This window comes from Catharus ustulatus, chromosome 25, assembly GCF_009819885.2.
Source record: "Catharus ustulatus isolate bCatUst1 chromosome 25, bCatUst1.pri.v2, whole genome shotgun sequence".
NCBI classification, from domain to species: domain Eukaryota; kingdom Metazoa; phylum Chordata; class Aves; order Passeriformes; family Turdidae; genus Catharus; species Catharus ustulatus.
In genome coordinates, this window is record NC_046245.1 from 2,884,394 (window position 1) to 2,902,817 (window position 18,424).

The 18,424-nt window shown below is 53.0% G+C and overlaps 2 protein-coding genes across 2 annotated transcripts; one reads left to right on the forward strand and one right to left on the reverse strand.

The window, feature by feature from the left end:
* Positions 1-5,113: 5,113 nt before the first annotated feature.
* LOC117007192 (acidic mammalian chitinase-like) lies at positions 5,114-10,790 on the reverse strand. Its single transcript, XM_033080155.2, has 11 exons — positions 10,572-10,790; positions 10,073-10,102; positions 8,857-9,058; positions 8,605-8,661; positions 8,343-8,508; positions 8,128-8,252; positions 7,898-8,021; positions 7,609-7,794; positions 6,951-7,070; positions 6,732-6,873; positions 5,114-5,403 (listed from the first exon to the last, which is right to left on the reverse strand). The coding sequence occupies exons 1-11, from the start codon at positions 10,594-10,596 to the stop codon at positions 5,153-5,155; spliced, it is 1,428 nt and encodes a 475-aa protein (XP_032936046.1). The 5' UTR covers positions 10,597-10,790; the 3' UTR covers positions 5,114-5,152.
* A 3,542-nt stretch (positions 10,791-14,332) lies between these two features.
* Positions 14,333-18,145, forward strand: LOC117007194 (acidic mammalian chitinase-like). Its single transcript, XM_033080169.2, is given in 11 exon segments — positions 14,333-14,562; positions 15,032-15,061; positions 15,875-16,076; positions 16,332-16,388; positions 16,492-16,657; positions 16,748-16,872; positions 16,993-17,098; positions 17,186-17,371; positions 17,462-17,581; positions 17,659-17,800; positions 17,946-18,145. Coding segments are annotated over 10 exon segments (1,245 nt in total). The 5' UTR covers positions 14,333-14,444; the 3' UTR covers positions 17,794-17,800; positions 17,946-18,145.
* Positions 18,146-18,424: the final 279 nt, after the last annotated feature.

Here is an 18,424-nt window from a genome sequence, read left to right on the forward strand (position 1 = left end):
TTATCAGTTCAGGCTGGGAGATTACACATTTTAATAAATCTCATTTTTAACAGATCAGGCTGTATGAAAATAAAATAAATTCATGCAACATAAAGCCCATTAAAAAAAAACAAACAAAAAACCACAAAAAACACAAAAAACCAAACAAAAAAAACCCAAAAAAACCCACAAAAAAAAACCAAAAAAAAAAAAAAAAACCAGGATGAAATGCAGGGGATGGATTAACCCTTGTCAGGATGGAAAAATCCAGAAAAATCCCGACTGGAAGCACCTCAGGGTCAGCCCCTGTGCTGATATTTCCCCTAAATAACTGATATAAATAAAATAGAAACAGCTGATGTTATTTATCAGTTCAGGCTGGGAGATGTGTTACCAATCTTAAATAGATTTGAGGAGATTACACACTTTAATAAATCTCATTTTTAACAGACCTGGCTGTATGAAAATAAAATAAATTCGTGCAACATAAAATCCATTTTAAAAAAAGAAAAGAAAATCCAGTGAAACAAAGCACCAATTATCCATGAGATATTATGTATGTGAAAAACACATTTTACTTTTATTTACATTTTTTACTTTTATTTACATTTTTTACTTTTATTTACATTTATTTTGCTTTGGCAAAATTTAAAAGGTTTAATAAAACAACAACAGGAGACACACATAAAATAAAGGGTTAAAAAAAGTCAAGGGAATGTCTTTTTAAACACATTTTGCAATACATTAATTGTATATTTATAGTTTTTTTATGCATAATTTAACCTTTTTTGAGAACTATTTAGCATGGCTGCTTTTTGGGTTTGATTTTTTAGAGTATGTGTGTTTAATTTTTTTATTATTATTATTTTTTAATTTGGGTGGTGGTGTTGGCTTTTTGTAGTTGGTGTTGATAATTGTGTTAGTTTTAGGGTTTTTTTACATGTTTATGGGGTGTTATTTTAATTAAGTGAATAGTTTAAGCATTCTATTTTTAAAAAGTTATGTTTAACTTTTGCTAAGGAAAGGAAAGGAAAGGAAAGGAAAGGAAAGGAAAGGAAAGGAAAGGAAAGGAAAGGAAAGGAAAGGAAAGGAAAGGAAAGGAAAGGAAAGGAAAGGAAAGGAAAGGAAAGGAAAGGAAAGGAAAGGAAAGGAAAGGAAAGGAAAGGAAAGGAAAGGAAAGGAAAGGAAAGGGAGAAAAGAACTTATATTCATACAGAAAAGCCATTTTAACATGATACATCCAGCATTTATCCCAATATTTGTAATAAGCCAACAATGCCATGCACTTACAAGGGAAAATGGGAAATGATGGAAGGTGGGAGGGATGGACAATGGGCAGCGTGGAATCCTCATGGAAAAATCTCCCAAAACATCCCCGGGGACAGAGGTGAGCCCGGAGGAGCAGGGGGGGTGGCTGCAGCATTTCGTAAGCAGGGTGAGTCAGAGCTGGTATTTCTGGGAATGAGGGAGGCAGGAATGTCCCCGGGAGCAGGGGAGGGAGCGCTGCTGGCTGGAAACCAGCGCGGACTCCTGAGCTGGGAGAGAAATCCAGTGCAGGGAGCAGAGTGAGGAGCTGGGATGGGAGAAACAGCTGGAAAAGGAGCCAGAACATCTGGGAGATTCTGGGGGAAACAGCTGGAAATGGAGCCAGAACATCTGGGAGGTTCTGGGGCAAACAGCTGGAAATGGAGCCAGAACATCTGGGAGGTTTTGGGGCAAACAGCTGGAAATGGAGCCAGAACATCTGGGAGGTTCTGGGACTGGGGAAACAGCTGGAAATGGAACCAGAACATCTGGGAGGTTCTGGGGGAAACAACTGGAAATGGAGCCAGAACATCTGGGAGGATCTGGGGCAAACAGCTGGAAATGGAGCCAGAACATCTGGGAGGTTCTGGGGCAAACAGCTGGAAAAGGAGCCAGAACATCTGGGAGGTTCTGGGGCAAACAGCTGGAAAAGGAGCCAGAACATCTGGGAGGTTCTGGGGCAAACAGCTGGAAATGGAGCCAGAACATCTGGGAGGTTCTGGGGCAAACAGCTGGAAATGGAGCCAGAACATCTGGGAGATTCTGGGGCAAACAGCTGGAAAAGGAACCAGAACATCTGGGAGGATCTGGGGCAAACAGCTGGAAATGGAGCCAGAACATCTGGGCTGGTGGCCCTGGGGACACAGGAGCTCTCCTGGCTGTCCCAACAGCAGCAGCAGCCTGGACCTCGTGGATCTCCTGGCCAGCACCTTTGAGAGGAGGCCTTTGGAGAATTTTTAAACTTTCTCGCCACGAATCGGAGCCAAAGCAGCTGCCAGATGTTTGCTCTGGGGGGAGAGACCGTGGGGAGCTGGGATCCCCATCCCTGGAGGGGTCCAAGGAGCTCCTGGAGATGTGTGAGGAGCTCTTGGAGCTTCTGAAACTCTGAGGAACTCCTGGAGGTGTCTAAGGAGCTTCTGGAGCTTCTGGAAATCCAAGGAACTCCTGGAGGTGTCTGAGGAATTCCTGGAAGTGTCCAAAGAGTTTCTGGAGGTGTCCAAGGCACTCTGGAGTTTCTGGAACTCCAAGGATCTCCTGGAGGTGTTCAAGGAACTCCTGGAAGTGTCTGAGGAGCTCCTGGAGGTGTCCAAGGCTCTCCTGGAATTTCTGGAATTCCAAAGAGCTCCTGGAGGTGTCTGAGGAACTCCTGGAGTTTCTGGAACTCCAAGGCACTCCTGGAGGTGTCCAAGGCACTCTGGAATTTCTGGAACTCCAAGGTTCTCCTGGAGGTGTCTGAGGAGCTTCTGGAGGTGCCCAAGGCACTCTGGAGTTTCTGGAACTCCAAGAAGCTCCTGGAGATGTCTGAGGAACTCCTGGAGTTTCTGGAATTCCAAGGTTCTCCTGGAGGTATCCAAGGCTCCCCTGGAGGTGTCCAAGGTTCTCCTGGAGGTGTCCAAAGCTCTCCTGGAGGTGTCTGAGGCTCTCCTGGAGGTGTCCAAGTTTCTCCTGGAGGTGTCCAGGGCTCTCCTGGAGGTGTCCAAGTTTCTCCTGGAGGTGTCCAGGGCTCTCCTGGGCTGGTGACAGGCTGGGGGTCAGGCCCAGCTTGGCCTCGATGACCCTGGAGCGCTTTCCCAGCCTCAGGGACTTTGGGGCTCTGTGCTGCAGCTCAGGGATGATGCTGAGCCTTCATCCAGGGCTTCCCACAGCACAGATCTCACCACAGCCACCCCAAACGTTCTGCTTGGAAAACGAAAATAAATTTGGAGCAGGCCAGCTGCCAAATCCCTGCCTGAGGCTGCTGGGCAGGTTCCAGCCCTGGCAGCGCTGCTGTCACCTCCTTATCCCTGCTCCAGCAGCTCCAGCAGGGAGGGACAGCCCAGGGTGACGTGATGGGACATCTGAGATGGCCAGGAGGGACAGGAGTGTCCCTGCCAGGGCTCTGGGTGCTGTGCTGCAGGGATTGGGATTCACAGACGGGTTCATGGCTCAGCAGGAGCGCTGGCAGGGGTGGGTGTGTGCAATGATTTAACTTTAAACCTGCCCTGTCGTGGAGAGGGAATTTGGAGAAGAAAAGGGGGATGGATGAGGATGGAGGAGAGCTGGGTTGGGGGATATTGAGGAGAAATCCTTCCTATGATGGGGAAAATCCCTGGGATGGATGAGGATGGAGGAGAGCTGGGTTGGTGAGATGAGGATGGAGGAGAGCTGGGTTGGTGGGATGAGGATGGAGGAGAGCTGGGTTGGTGGGATGAGGATGGAGGAGAGCTGGGTTGGTGGGATGAGGATGGAGGAGAGCTGGGTTGGGGGATATTGAGGATGGAGGAGAGCTGGGTTGGGGGATATTGAGGATGGAGGAGAGCTGGGTTGGCGGGATGAGGATGGAGGAGAGCTGGGTTGGTGGGATGAGGATGGAGGAGAGCTGGGTTGGGGGATATTGAGGAGAAATCCTTCCCTGAGAGGGGGAAATGCCTGGGATGGGATTCCCAGAGCAGCTGTGGATCCATGGAAGTGCCCAAGGCTGGGCTGGGTGCTGGGACAGGGGGAGCTGTCCCTGCCCCGGACAGATTTGGATGAGTTTTAGGGTCCCTTTAACCCACCCCAGTCTGGGATTCCACAGTTCCACACCTCCCACAGGCTTTAAACCCCCAAAAAACAAACTGCGTTTATCCTGGTTGTGTACCCATGGTGAGGACAAAGTGCTCCATTTCTATAAAAACTGCTAAAAAATTCATTTTCACCTCAGCCCTCGGTTTGGGGCTGAACAAAGAGGAACAGCTCAGCTCCCTGGCCTGCAAGATCTTTTCTCCTCCAAATGTTGCCGGAAGGCTCCTGGAAAAATCCCTGGAAGAAGAGCAGGCAACATTGACACCTACTGTCGGGAATTTTAATAGCCACGCACTCCTGTAGAGCCAACAGCATGAAAACAAAAAGAAAAAAAGAAAGAACACCAAAAAGGTAAAATACATAAGAAAGAAAGAAAGAAAAAGGAAAAAAATAAGGAGAAAAAAGAGGAAAAGGAAAATAAAAAGAAAAAAAGGAAAAGGAAAAGGAAAAAGTAAAGGAAAAAAACGGAAAAGGAAAAGAGAAAGGGAAAAAGAAAGGAAGGAAAAGGAAAAGAGAAAGGAAAGGAGAAGAAAAGAAAAGAAAAAAAGAAGAAAAAGGAAAAGGATAAGGATAAGGAAAAGGAAAAGAAAAAAAAAAGAAAAAAGGAAAAGGATAAGAAAATGGAAAAGTATAAGAGAAATGAAAAGGATAAGAAAAAGGAAAAGGAAAATATAAAGGAAAATAAAAAGAAAAAAAAGAAGTAAAAGGAAAAGAAAAAGGAAAAGAAAAAGAAGGAAAAGTATAAGGAAAAGGATAAGGAAAGGGATAAGAGATAGGAAAATAAAAGGAAAAAAAAAGAAGAAAAAGGAAAAGAAAAAGAAGGAAAAGGAAAAGATAAAAGAAAATAAAAGAAAAAAAAGAAGAAAAAGGAAAAGAAAATGAAGGAAAAGGAAAAGATAAAGGAAAATAAATAGGAAAAAAAAGAAGAAAAAGGATAAGAAAAAGAAGCAAAAGGATAAGATAAAGGGAAAGGATAAGAAAAATTAAAAAAAAAAAAAAAAGAAAAAAGAAGCTGACCCAAGGCTTGCTTGCAGAAAACTTTATTTAATCATCACTATTGCACACAGGTAAATTCGGGGGATGGCTCAGTGGGACAGGGCTGCCCTCACTGGGGCCAGTTGCAGCAGGTACAGGCAGGGTCGAACACCAGCCCCTGCTGGCAGCTCTCCAGGTAGCTCTGCCCGTTCACACAGTTGTAGAAGTTGCTCTTGTTGTCGGGATCTGCATAAATCCCGTTGGGTTTTCCAGCACAGAACCCGGAGCCGCCGGAGCCACCGGAGCCGCCGGAGCCGCCGCCGCTGGGGGTGGTGGGAGCCTCGGTGATGGGAGGCAGGGGCTCACTGGGGGGGACACACTCTGCAATTCAACAATTCCAACAGGAAAAAGGGTTGGTTGGATTTTACCTGGTGTTTCATCCTTCCATAAGGGTTATGGGAGTCTCCATCAAGGAGGTGCTGGTGGTGGTGGGAGGTTCAGTGAGGAACAGAGTGTGGAATTCAGGTGGGAAAGGGTTGGAAGTGTTTGATTCCTCCCCATCTTTTCTAGGGAGCTTGGGAATCTCCATCAAGGAGGTGCTGGTGGTGGTGGGAGGTTCAGTGAGGAGCAGAGTCAGGAATTGAGGTGGGAAAGGGGTGAAAGTGTTTCATCCCACCCACACCTCCATAGGGATTTTTGGAATCTCCATCAAGGAACTGCTGGTGGTGGGAGGTTCAGTGAGGAACAGAGTGTGGAATTCAGGTGGGAAAGGGTTGGATGTGTTTCATCCCTTCCCCACATCCATAGGGATTTTGGGAGGCCCCATCAAAAAGCTGCTGCTGGTGGTGGGAGCCTCAAATGGAAGGAGAAGAGAACAGAGTCAGGAATTCAGGTGGGAAAGGGTTGGAAGTGTTTAATTCCTCCCCATCCTTTCTAGGGAGCTTGGGAGCCTCCATCAAGGAGCTGCTGGTGGTGGTGGGAGCTTCAAATGGAAGGAGGGGAGAACAAAGTCTGGAATTTAGGTGGGAAAGGGTTGGAAGTGTTTCATCCCACCCACACCTCCATAGGAATTTTCAGAATCTCCAACAAGGAGCTGCTGGTGGTGGGAGCCTCAAATGGGAGGAGCAGGGAACAAAGTCTGGAATTGAGGGTTGGAAGTGTTTAATTCCTCCTCATTTTTCATAGGGAGCTTGGGAATCTCCATCAAGGAGGTGCTGGTGGTGGTGGGAGGCTCAGTGAGGAACAGAATCTGGAATTCAGGTGGGAAAGGGGTGAAAGTGTTTCATCCCACCCACACCTCCATAGGGATTTTTGGAATCTCCATCAAGGAGCTGCTGGTGGTGGGAGCCTCAAATGGGAGGAAGGAGAAACAGAATCTGGAATTCAGGAGGGAAAGGGCTGGAAGTGTTTAATTCCTCCCCATCTTTCACAGGGAGCTTGGGAGCCTCTATCATGGAGCTCTGGTGGTGGTGGGAGGCTCAGTGAGGAACTGAATCTGGAATTCAGGCAGGAAAGGGCTGAAAGTGTTTGATTCCTCCCCATCCTTTCTAGGGAGCTTGGGAATCTCCATCAAGGAGCTGCTGGTGGTGGGAGGCTCAGTGAGGAACAGAGTCTGGGAAAGGGTTGGATGTGTTTCATCCCTCCCACACCTCCACAGGGATTTTGGGAGAGCCCAAAAGGAGCTGCTCCTCTCTCCTGGAGCCACTCACCGCCGTTCTGCAGCCCCAGGCCCTTCTTCAGCGTGGAGATCAGCGGGTATTTGCCTTCCTTGCAGAAATCCCCAGTGAAGTCATCCATGTCCAGGGCCCAGACCATGGCTCCTCCAAAGTTGTTCTTCTTCAGCCAATCCACCTGTGGGGAGGAAAATCCTGGTGAGCCCAGAGCTGATCCCACAGGAGGCTCCAGCCTCATCCCAGCTGCCCCCAAACCTTGAGGCCGAAGCTCTTGACGTTGTCGTAGCCGACCCATTCGCTGCCCTTGTAGGCGTAGGGAACATCCTGGGGTTCATCCCAAGCCTGGGTGGCTCCAGAGCTCAGCAGAGAGCAGATCTAAGGAGAAGGAAGCAGGAATGTTACCCACAAAATGGAAAAAGCCCAGGCTCTGCCTTGCCTTGGCTTTATCCTCTGCTTTTCTGCCATTTCCCTTCCTTGAGTGCACAACTCATTCCTAGCGATTCCACGGAGAGCTTTGTGTCTGAGCCATGCAGAAAACTCCACATTCCTGATAGAACTCAAATTCCTGATAAAACTCCACATTCCTGATAGAACACAAATTCCTGATACAATTCCAATTCCTGATACAACTCCAATTCCTGATAGAACTCCACATTCTTGATAAAACTCCATATTCCTGATAAAACTCCACATTCCTAATAAAACTCAAAGTCCTGATAAAACTCCAATTCCTGATACAACTCCAATTCCTGATAGAACTCAAATTCCTGATAAAATTCCATATTCCTGATACAACTCCACATTCCTGCTACAACTCTAATTCCTGATAGAACTCCAATTCCTGATAAAACTCCAATTCCTGATAAATTTCTTCAGCTGATTTGAGAAGGGAATGTGATGAGAACATCCCTACCTCATAGTAAGCCAGAGTTCCAGCCTCCCTGGTGTAGGGTCCTGCAGGGCCAGGGCCGGATGCTGGAGCTCCCACAGCTGTGTTGGATGGGTCCTGCAGGGTGAAGCTCTTTCCATAGGTTGGGAATCCCACCAGGAGTTTCTCAGCTGGGGCACCATTGCTCTTCCAATAATTCATGGCGTATTCCTGCAAGAAACCAGCCCCACTCAAGTCTTTGTAGGATGAAATATTCAAAATTTCCTTGGGGGAGACACCAAGAGGCCTGTGAGAGTGCCCCAAAGGAACTCACAACGTTGAAGTATTTGTAGTCGCCGGTGTCAGCGGGGCCGGCGAACAGGGGGCTGTTCTCGCCGGTGTTCCTCTCCCAGGAGCCGTGGAAGTCGTAGGTCATGACGTGGATGTAGTCCAGGTACCTGCAGGGAGTGGGGGCTGTGTCCTCACCTGGGAGCTCAGGGTGCCTGATCACCCCCACAGCCCCTGCACCCCTCAAATCCCACCAGTTTCAGCTCTGCCACTCACTTGCCAATCTCAGCGATCTCGTAGCCAGCCTGGATGGTGGAGAGTCCGGCAGCCACAGCGGCGGTGACCATGAGCCGGGGCTGGTTGGTCTGTTTGGCTTCCTGCTCGAAGGCTGCCAGCAGTTCCTGAGGGATCCAAGGGACAGCACTCACCTGGGGGCTCTGGGATGGGGCTTTGCAGCCACCCAGGGCTCCCAGGCCTGGAGGCAAACCCACCTTAACCAGGACGGTGAAGAGAGCCTTGTCCTGGGCAGGGCTGCCCCTGGAGCCGGGGTATTCCCAGTCCAGGTCCAGCCCGTCAAACTGGTACTGGCGCAGGAATTTGATGGCGGACTTGATGAAGGTCTGGCGGTTCTCGGGAGAGGAGACCATGGTGGTGAACCTGGGCAAGCAGAGCAGGAGAGAGGTGGGGATTCCATGGAGCCCCTTCCTATTCTTATTCTCTTTTAATCTAGGGCAGGACATGGTTTGAACTCACTTGGCTGTGCCGAAATTCCATCCTCCAATGGCCAGCAGGGTCTTCAGATCTTTGTTCCTGCAAGGCAAGAGGACCCTGAGTTATTTCACATCCACAGCACCCAGAGCTGCTGTCCTGAGCTCAGGGCATGGCACTGTCACCCTGACCATGTCTCCTCCCTCTTCACTCAGCATCGCTGTCCCCCAGCTGAGCCTGAAGCACAGGACAGGACTGGGCTGGAGCAGCAGCCCTGCCCAGGCTCCCAGCACTCACTGGTTCTTGAGGCCATTGAAGGACTTGTACAGGGTCTCGTCGTTCCACTCGTACGTGGTGAGCTCGTTGTTGTTCATGCCAGCGAAGGCGTAGATCAGGTGGTTGCACAGGCAGGGGTCGACATTTTCAGGGGTGAACTTACCCAGGCCAGGCCGGTACTGGGCCCAGTTGGTGAAGTAACAGGTGAGCACATAGGCAGAGCCTGCGGGGACACAGCGGCCATGGAGGGGCTGCAGTGCCCTGGGCACAGCCCGGCCCCTGGGGCACAGCATCCCCACAGAGCTGCTGCTGCTGCTGCTGCTGCCAGCCCGGGCTGGGCACAGCTCCTGTGCAGCCACCAGCTGCAGGAACGGGCAGCAGGCACCCTGGGAGAGTGCTGGGTGCCCCTGGGACAGTGCTGGGAAAGCCTGGGACAGTGCTGGGTGTCCCTGGGACAGTGCTGGCCATCACTGGGACAGTGCTGGACATCACTGGGACACTGCTGGGCATCCCTGGGACAGTGCTGGGTATCACTGGGACAGTGCTGGGTGCTCCTGGGACAGTGCTGGGTATCCCTGGGACACTTCTGGGCAACCCTGGGACAGTGCTGGGCATTACTGGGACACTGCTGGGCTCCCCTGGTCCCTGCTGTCCTCCCCTGTGTCCCTACTGGGCACCCCAGGGACACTGCTGTGCATTCCTGGGATAGTGCTGGGCATCCCTGGGACACTTCTGGGCAACCCTGGGACTCTGCTGGGTATTCCTGGGACACTGCTGTCCTCCCCTGGTCCCTGTAGGACTCCCCTGGGTCATTGCTAGACACCCCTGGGTCCCTGCTGGGTTCCCCTGTGTCCCTGCAGGGCATTCCTCGGACAGTGCTGTCCCCCCCTGGGTCCCTGCTGTCCTCCCCTGTGTCACTCCTGTCCCCCCCTGTGTCCCTGCGGTCCCCCCCTGTGTCCCTGCTGTCCTCCCCTGGTCCCTGCTGTCCCCCCCTGTGTCCCTGCTGTCCCCCCCTGGTCCCTGCTGTCCCCCCCTGTGTCCCTGCTGTCCTCCCCTGTGTCCCTGCTGTCCTCCCCTGGTGTCCCTGCTGTCCCCCCCGGTCCCTGCTGTCCCCCCCTGGTCCCAGCCCCGCCGTCGGCTCCTTCCTCCTCTGTCCTGGGCAGGGCAGGTCCCGCAGCCCCCGGTGCCCTTGGGCTCCTGGCTCTGGCAGCAGCTGGGCTGGGGCAGCAGCACCTACCGAGGTGGGCGTTCAGCAGCAGGGCCAGGCCTGGCAGGGCACAAGGAAACAACACAGGGGTCACTGCCTGCTCCTGCAAACGCACAGCTCTTGTGCAAAGCTCTGCTCCCCAGCTCAGGCAGCTGAGGGCTTCCAGAGAGCAGGCTAAAATTGGTCCCAGCATTTGCAGTTAAATGGGACAAGTGATTTCAGGTAAGAGCATAGAAAAGAACCCAAACAGACACCAAAGCACTCATCTGATTTTTAGATTTCAGTTTGACAGCACATTTCAATTCTACCCTGCAAAGAACTCTGTCCATGCTCAAAGCAGAACAGATCCCCAAAAGCAGCAGCAGGAAAGAAGAGAAATTTCCCTCCCCAAAGGAAATTGTGAAACCTTGGACAGCAAAGAGAGAGCAGCATTTCCATGGCTGCAGCCCCTGTGCAGCAGCAGAGCGGCAGTGCCCGAGCCCCCAGCCCTGGCCCGGAGCAGAGAGCTCCAGTTTGCAGCAGCACTCACCGGTGAGCAGAGTGAGCTTGGCCATCTTGGACCAGACTGATGTGCCCAGGCTCTCTCCCACTTTTATACCCTGCTCCTCTCTGCTGCCAGCCTGGCATCAGCAGCCGTGGGCAAACATTACGAAACTTGGCACAGAGCGGCGTCACCCAAGTGCCAGCAGGACAATGGGGCTGAGCCCTCCATGGAGGGGTCACTGCTGTGGGGCCGGGCCGTGTCCTGCTGCTGCACCAGCACATCAACAATGCCATTAGATTGCTGTGCCTGTCCCAAGGGTCCTTGCCGTGTTTGTGTCCCTCTGGGCACTGCACAGGGACCCACAGGGCTCAGCTCTGTGACCTTGTGCTGTCCTTGAGCCCTTGCCCAGGGCTGGCACTGCCAATCCCAGCCCTTGGGCTCTGCCAGGGTGGGGTGTCCTTGGTGGCACCGTCCCAGGGCTGGGCTCAGCAGGGCTCTGCCTCCAGCCCTGCAGAGTTGGGGCTCTGGGCTCTGGGCTGGGACAGAGGCACCTTGGTGCTCTCCTCAGGGAAGCAGACAGGAGCAATCCCATCATTAAGATAAACCACATCAGTTTTTAATGAGTCATTCTCCACATTATAAAGCAAAATTCTTCTGTAAGAAGCATTGTTTTTGTCATCTTTCCCTAATCTCCTGACACCCATGGTCACATCATCATCTCCCAGCCCTAGCTGTGATCCTTACTTCTCCAGGCTGGGATAAAGGCATTTTCCAGCATCTCCACCTGGGTGTGATCCTCACTCCTGGATCTCTCAGGTTAGGAAAAAGGGATTTTCCAGCATCTCCACCTGGCTGTGATCCTCATTCCTGGATCTCTCAGGTTGGGAAAAAGGGATTTTCCAGCATCTCTACCTGGGTGTTATCCTCACTCCTGGATCTCTCAGGTTGGGAAAAAGGGATTTTCCATATCTCCCAGCTCTGGCTGTGACTCTTACTTCTGGATCTCTCCAGGCTGGGATAAAGGGATTTTCCAGCATCTCCACCTGGGTGTGATCCTCACTCCTGGATCTCTCCAGGCTGGGATAAAGGGATTTTCCAGCATCTCCCAGTTCTGGCTGTGATCCTCACTCCTGGATCTCTCCAGGATGGGATGAAGGGATTTTCCAGCATCTCCCAGCTCTGGGTGTGAGGCACCTTGGTGCACCCAGCTGGGGTGGGCTCTCCTCAGGGAAGCATTTTATTTTTTTTTTATTTTTTGGAGGTTAAACTCTGCAATGAACACCCCAGAAGATGGGGCAGGCTAATTCCATTCTCACATTTATCCTCTCCTCTTCCTGCTCAGCTCTTTCCCAGCAGACTGAGACACCCCTATGTAACTGAGCATTCCCATTTTTCCTTAACTGAAGCTCCATCAGCTGAATGCCTCAAAACATCCTTTCCACATTTTTATTTCCATCTTCTGCCCAGGGGGATGCTCCCAGCTCTCACCCTGTGTGAGGAGAGCAGGGATTTGTTCCCTATTCCCAACCCAGGAGTGGGGACACGGCTGTGTCCCTGCACTGGGATGTTTAGTTCCTTTTGGGGGGACATGAAGGTGACTTTGGATGAATGGAAGTGTGGAAAACAGCCTGGTATCAGATCTTGGTATCTGACCTGCAGATTAAAATGTACCAGCCTGAGCCTTTGGGATTTGGTGCAGGCACAGGGTGGGATACAGCTGATAACACAACATCTCCAAAGAGTATTTTTCCAATGTTTTTCTTGGTTGATAAAGTCCCAGGGTACAAATTCAACCGGGATAGATCTGGAAAATCCCACTCTCAGTGACCCCTGGAGCATTTTCAGCTCTGTTATCCATGGAAGGTGTTTTGGTGTGGGAAGGAGAGTGTTTGGGGCAGGCTCAAGGACACTGATTTGCTTTCATGTGGGGGTAACAAACTCAGATCCTGGAATTTTCCTTCAGGACTTTTGCTGTTGTAACAAAGCTGGTTTGCTATGGGTTCCCTGGGAGTCCTGGGAGGTAACAAAAAGCACAAAAATTGGTCCTTGCTGAAAGAATTCCAACGAAAAAGAGCAGACAGGGACCTTCCAGCTATTCCAGTGCTGGGTTGCAGAGAGGTTCTGCCACTCTGGGCTTTTCCTGCTGAATTTTCCCTCTAAAACTCTCATCCTGCAGATTCCATGGCTGTTGGGATGGAGTCTGTCTGTCTGTCTGTCCTTCTGCTCTGTCCTGATGGCAGTGGCACAGCCAGAGGTGTTTCTGACAGGAAAAATCCCAAAATGCTGTTTTCCCCAAAATTTGAGCCATTCCAGCCCTGCTGACCTTGGTGTCAGTTTGGCTCTCCCTGTCCTGGCTGGGGACACTCAGAAGGTCACCATGAGAAACTCCACAGGGACAAACATCAGGATCTCTCCCTGAGATGTGTCTGACAGGAAAAATCCCAAAATGCTGTTTTCCCCAAAATTTCATCCATTCCAGCCCTGCTGACCTCACTATGCCCAAGCCATCCCTTCAGGGAGGGAGTTTGGCTCTCCCTGCCTTGCCTGGCGAGGTCTCCATGGAAAATTCCAAGGGGACAAACATTGGGATCACTCCCTGAGATGTGTTTGACAGCTGGCACTGGGAAAAATCCCCAAAATCTGCTGTTTCCCCCAAAAACCTCATCCATCATGGTCCTGCTGACCCTGCTGTGTCCAAGCCATCCCTTCAGGGACGTGTTTGGCTGTCCCTGCCCTGGCTGGGACACTCAGGAGGACACTCAGGAGGTCACCATGGAAAACACCATGAAAGGAGGCTGGAATGTTGCCAAAGGTCACTGGAATGTTGCTGTGTCCTTTGGAAAAGCCTGTCCCATGCTCAGGGGAGCCCTTCCAGAGATGCTGGCACTACCCAAAGGTGAGGAACAAGGGTTTGGTCTCCCTGACTTGAGGAAAACAAAGTGAGTCAGAATCAGCTTCTGCTGTGTTGTCCTCCCCCCTTGTCCTTGTGACCATGGGTGTCAGGAAATTAGGGAAAGATGACAAAAACAATGCTTCTTGCAGAAGAATTTTGCTTTATAATGTGGAGAATGACTCATTAAAAACTGATGTGGTTTTTCTTTAGTGATGGGATTGCTCCTGTCTGCTTCCCTGAGGAGAGCACCAAGGTGCCTCACACCCAGAGCTGGGAGATGCTGGAAAATGCCTTTATCCCAGCCTGGAGAGATCCAGAAGTAAGAATCACAGCCAGAGCTGGGAGATATGGAAAATCCCTTTATCCCAGCCTGGAGAGATCCAGAAGTGAGGATCACACCCAGGTGGAGATGCTGAAAAATGCCTTTATCCCAGCCTGGAGAAATAAGGATCACAGCTAGAACTGGGAGATGATGATGTGACCATGGGTGTCAGGAGATTAGGGAAAGATGACAAAAACAATGCTTCTTGCAGAAGAATTTTGCTTTATAATGTGGAGAATGACTCATTAAAATCTGATGTGGTTTATCTTTAGTGATGGGATTGCTCCTGTCTGCTTCCCTGAGGAGAGCACCAAGGTGCCTCTGTCCCAGCCCAGAGCCCAGAGCCCCAACTCTGCAGGGCTGGAGGCAGAGCCCCGCTGAGCCCAGCCCTGGGACGGTGCCACCAAGGACACCCCACCCTGGCAGAGCCCAAGGGCTGGGATTGGCAGTGCCAGCCCTGGGCAAGGGCTCAAGGACAGCACAAGGTCACAGAGCTGAGCCCTGTGGGTCCCTGTGCAGTGCCCAGAGGGACACAAACACGGCAAGGACCCTTGGAGCAGGCACAGCAATCTAATGGCATTGTTGATGTGCTGGTGCAGCAGCAGGACACGGCCCGGCCCCACAGCAGTGACCCCTCCATGGAGGGCTCAGCCCCATTGTCCTGCTGGCACTTGGGTGACGCCGCTCTGTGCCAAGTTTCGTAATGTTTGCCCACGGCTGCTGATGCCAGGCTGGCAGCAGAGAGGAGCAGGGTATAAAAGGGGGAGAGAGCCTGGGCACATCAGTCTGGTCCAAGATGGCCAAGCTCACTCTGCTCACCGGTGAGTGCTGCTGCAAACTGGAGCTCTCTGCTCCGGGCCAGGGCTGGGGGCTCGGGCACTGCCGCTCTGCTGCTGCACAGGGGCTGCAGCCATGGAAATGCTGCTCTCTCTTTGCTGTCCAAGGTTTCACAACTTCCTTTGGGGAGGGAAATTTCTCTTCTTTCCTGCTGCTGCTTTTGGGGATCTGTTCTGCTTTGAGCATGGACAGAGTTCTTTGCAGGGTAGAATTGAAATGTGCTGTCAAACTGAAATCTAAAAATCAGATGAGTGCTTTGGTGTCTGTTTGGGTTCTTTTCTATGCTCTTACCTGAAATCACTTGTCCCATTTAACTGCAAATGCTGGGACCAATTTTAGCCTGCTCTCTGGAAGCCCTCAGCTACCTGAGCTGGGGAGCAGAGCTTTGCACAAGAGCTGTGCATTTGCAGGAGCAGGCAGTGACCCCTGTGTTGTTTCCTTGTGCCCTGCCAGGCCTGGCCCTGCTGCTGAACGCCCACCTCGGTAGGTGCTGCTGTCCCAGCCCAGCTGCTGCCAGAGCCAGGAGCCCAAGGGCACCGGGGGCTGCGGGACCTGCCCTGCCCAGCACAGAGGAGGAAGGAGCCGACGGCGGGGCTGGGACCAGGGGGGGACAGCAGGGACACAGGGGAGGACAGCAGGGACACAGGGGAGGATGGCAGGAACACAGGGGAGGACAGCAGGGACCAGGGAAGGACAGCAGGGACACAGGGGAGGACCACAGGGACACAGGGGAAGACAGCAGGGACACAGGGATGCTCATCAGGGACCCAGGGACGGCCTGCAGTGCCCCAGGAATGCCCAGCACTGACCCAGAGGTGCCCAGCAGTGTCCCAGGGATGCCCAGCACTGTCCCAGGAGCACCCAGCACTGTCCCAGGGTGCTCAGCACTGTCCCAGGATTGCCCAGCACTGTCCCATTGATCGCCAGCAGTGTCCCAGGGATGCCCAGCACTGTCCCAGGGGTGCCCAGCAGTGTCCCACGAGTGCCCAGCACTGTCCCAGGGATGCCCAGCACTGTCCCAGGGGCACCCAGCAGTGTCCCAGGGGCACCCAGCACTGTCCCAGGGGTGTCCAGCACTGTCCCAGGGGTGCCCAGCACTGTCCCAGGGGCACCCAGCCCTGTCCCAGGGTGCCTGCTGCCCGTTCCTGCAGCTGGTGGCTGCACAGGAGCTGTGCCCAGCCCGGGCTGGCAGCAGCAGCAGCAGCAGCAGCAGCAGCACTGTGGGGATGCTGTGCCCCAGGGGCCGGGCTGTGCCCAGGGCACTGCAGCCCCTCCATGGCCGCTGTGTCCCCGCAGGCTCTGCCTATGTGCTCACCTGTTACTTCACCAACTGGGCCCAGTACCGGCCTGGTGAGGGCAAATACACCCCGGAGAACATCGACCCCAACCTGTGCAGCCACCTGATCTACGCCTTCGCTGGCATGAACAACAATGAGATCACCACGTACGAGTGGAACGATGAGACCCTGTACAAGTCCTTCAATGGCCTCAAGAACCAGTGAGTGCTGGGAGCCTGGGCAGGGCTGCTGCTCCAGCCCAGTCCTGTCCTGTGCTTCAGGCTCAGCTCGGGGACAGCGATGCTGAGTGAAGAGGGAGGAGGGCAGGGTGACAGTGCCATCCTCTGAGCTCAGGGATGGCGGCTCTGGGCCTGCCTGTTGGCTCTTGGCCTTTGCCACCCGAAGGACCCAGGCTGCAAAGGTCACAGTGACACCAAACCCTCGGGGTCACTCCTGTTTCTCTCCCTTCCTTGCAGGAACAGGAACCTGAAGACCCTGCTGGCCATTGGGGGATGGAATTTCGGCACACAGAAGTGAGTTCAAGGCAGCTCTTTGCAATCATGACTCCAGGAAAGGGAGGGAACGGAGGAAGAGGCTCAGTGCCAATCCTAACTCTGTCCTGCTCTGCTTGCCCAGGTTCACCACCATGGTCTCCACACCCCAGAACCGCCAGACCTTCATCAACTCCGTGGTCAGGTTCCTGCGCCAGTACGGATTCGATGGGCTGGACCTGGACTGGGAATACCCCGGCTCCAGGGGCAGCCCTGCCCAGGACAAGGCTCTCTTCACCGTCCTGGTTAAGGTGGGTTTGGCTCCAGGCCTGGGAGCCCTGGGTGGCTGCAAAGCCCCATCCCAGAGCTCCCAGGTGAGTGCTGTCCCTTGGATCCCTCAGGAACTGCTGGCAGCCTTCGAGCAGGAAGCCAAACAGACCAACCAGCCCCGGCTCATGGTCACCGCCGCTGTGGCCGGAGGACTTTCCACCATCCAGGCTGGCTACGAGATCGCTGAGTTGGGCAAGTGAGTGGCCAGCTGGGGTTACTGGGGTGGGTTGGTGGCAGTGGAAGCTGCAGAGAGCCCCTGAGGGAGCCCCACATGGGGTGAGCTCCCAGGTGAGGACACAGCCCCCATTCCCTGCAGGTACCTGGACTACATCCACGTCATGACCTACGACTTCCACGGGCCCTGGGACGGCTCCACGGGCGAGAACAGCCCCCTGTTCAGCAGTGGCAGCACCCTCAGTGTTGTGAGTTCCTTTGGGACCTCTTGCCCAGGGCTGCTGTCCCCACAGCCCATCCTGGCCCTGCCCTGAGCCTCGCTGCCTTTTTTGCAGGAATATGCAATGAACTACTGGAAGAACAACGGTGCCCCAGCTCAGAAGCTGCTGGTGGGATTCCCAACCTATGGGAAAACCTTCACTCTGCAGAGCCCATCCAACACAGCTGTGGGAGCCCCCAGCTCCGGCCCCGGCCCCGCAGGACCCTACACCAGGGAGGCCGGGCTCTTGGCTTACTACGAGGTGAGTGTGGGATTCACTCACACTGCAAGGGCACTGCCCAGCATGGAATTCCTAACCCAGCCCTCATTGCCACTGCTCCTTCCTCCTTAGATCTGCAGCTTCCTGAGCTCTGGAGCCACCCAGGCCTGGGATGCCCCTGAGGATGTTCCCTACGCCTACAAGGGCAGTGAATGGATCGGCTATGACGACATCAAGAGCTTCGGCCTCAAGGTTTGGGGGCAGCTGGGATGAGGCTGGAGCCTCCTGTGGGATCAGCTCTGGGCTCACCAGGATTTCCCTCCCCACAGGTGGATTGGCTGAAGAAGAACAACTTTGGAGGAGCCATGGTGTGGACCATCGACCTGGATGACTTCACTGGCAACTTCTGCCACGAGGGCAAATACCCGCTGATCTCCACGCTGAAGAAGGGCCTGGGGCTGTGAATGTGCCGTGAGTGACACTTTGGGGACATTTTGGGGACACTTTGGGGTTTGTGCCTCAAAGCCACAGTGCTGTGGAGCCATGAAGGGGGGTGGGGAGGAGGGGGCATTTCAACACCATCCTTTCCTCAAGGAGAATCCTGCTTGCTTTGCAGGCTTCAGGAGCTCACACAGCGCGGTCCCCTCGTCCCTACCGCTGCTGGAGGGGACAACTGGGAGAGCAGGAGCAGCTGCAGTGCTGATGGGGACTGGCTGTGGAGATCCCCACCCCGTTCCAGCTCAGCAATCCCTCTGATCTCATTGCACACATGATTAGTAGAAATGAATGATTAAATAAAGCTTTGCGCAAAAACGACCGCTTCCTGCTTCGACTCTTTTTTTGTCCTTTATATTTATTTTTTGTTGCTTCCTGATTCCCTCAGTTCACACTTGTGCTCGTGGCAGGGCTTGGATTTAATCCCAGCCAGGCATTTTTTTGCTGCCCTACCCTGGTAGCCACTTGGAAACCAAGAGAGGATCCTGTTGTTGATCCCCAAGGCTGTGACATCACAACCTCGGGCTGCTCCCCAAAAGCCAACCCAGCACATTCCAGAGGAAAATGCCAAATCCTCAGCTTTTCCCTACTCCCTCCCCG

Coding starts and splice junctions, on each gene's coding strand:
- LOC117007192 (XM_033080155.2), bottom strand. CDS start 10,596: ATGGCCAAGCTCACTCTGCTCACCG. Junction 8,662..8,856: donor TTCAATGGCCTCAAGAACCA/GTGAGTGCTGGG, acceptor CTTGCCTTGCAG/GAACAAAGATCTGAAGACCC. Junction 8,253..8,342: donor TCTTCACCGTCCTGGTTAAG/GTGGGTTTGCCT, acceptor TGGATCCCTCAG/GAACTGCTGGCAGCCTTCGA.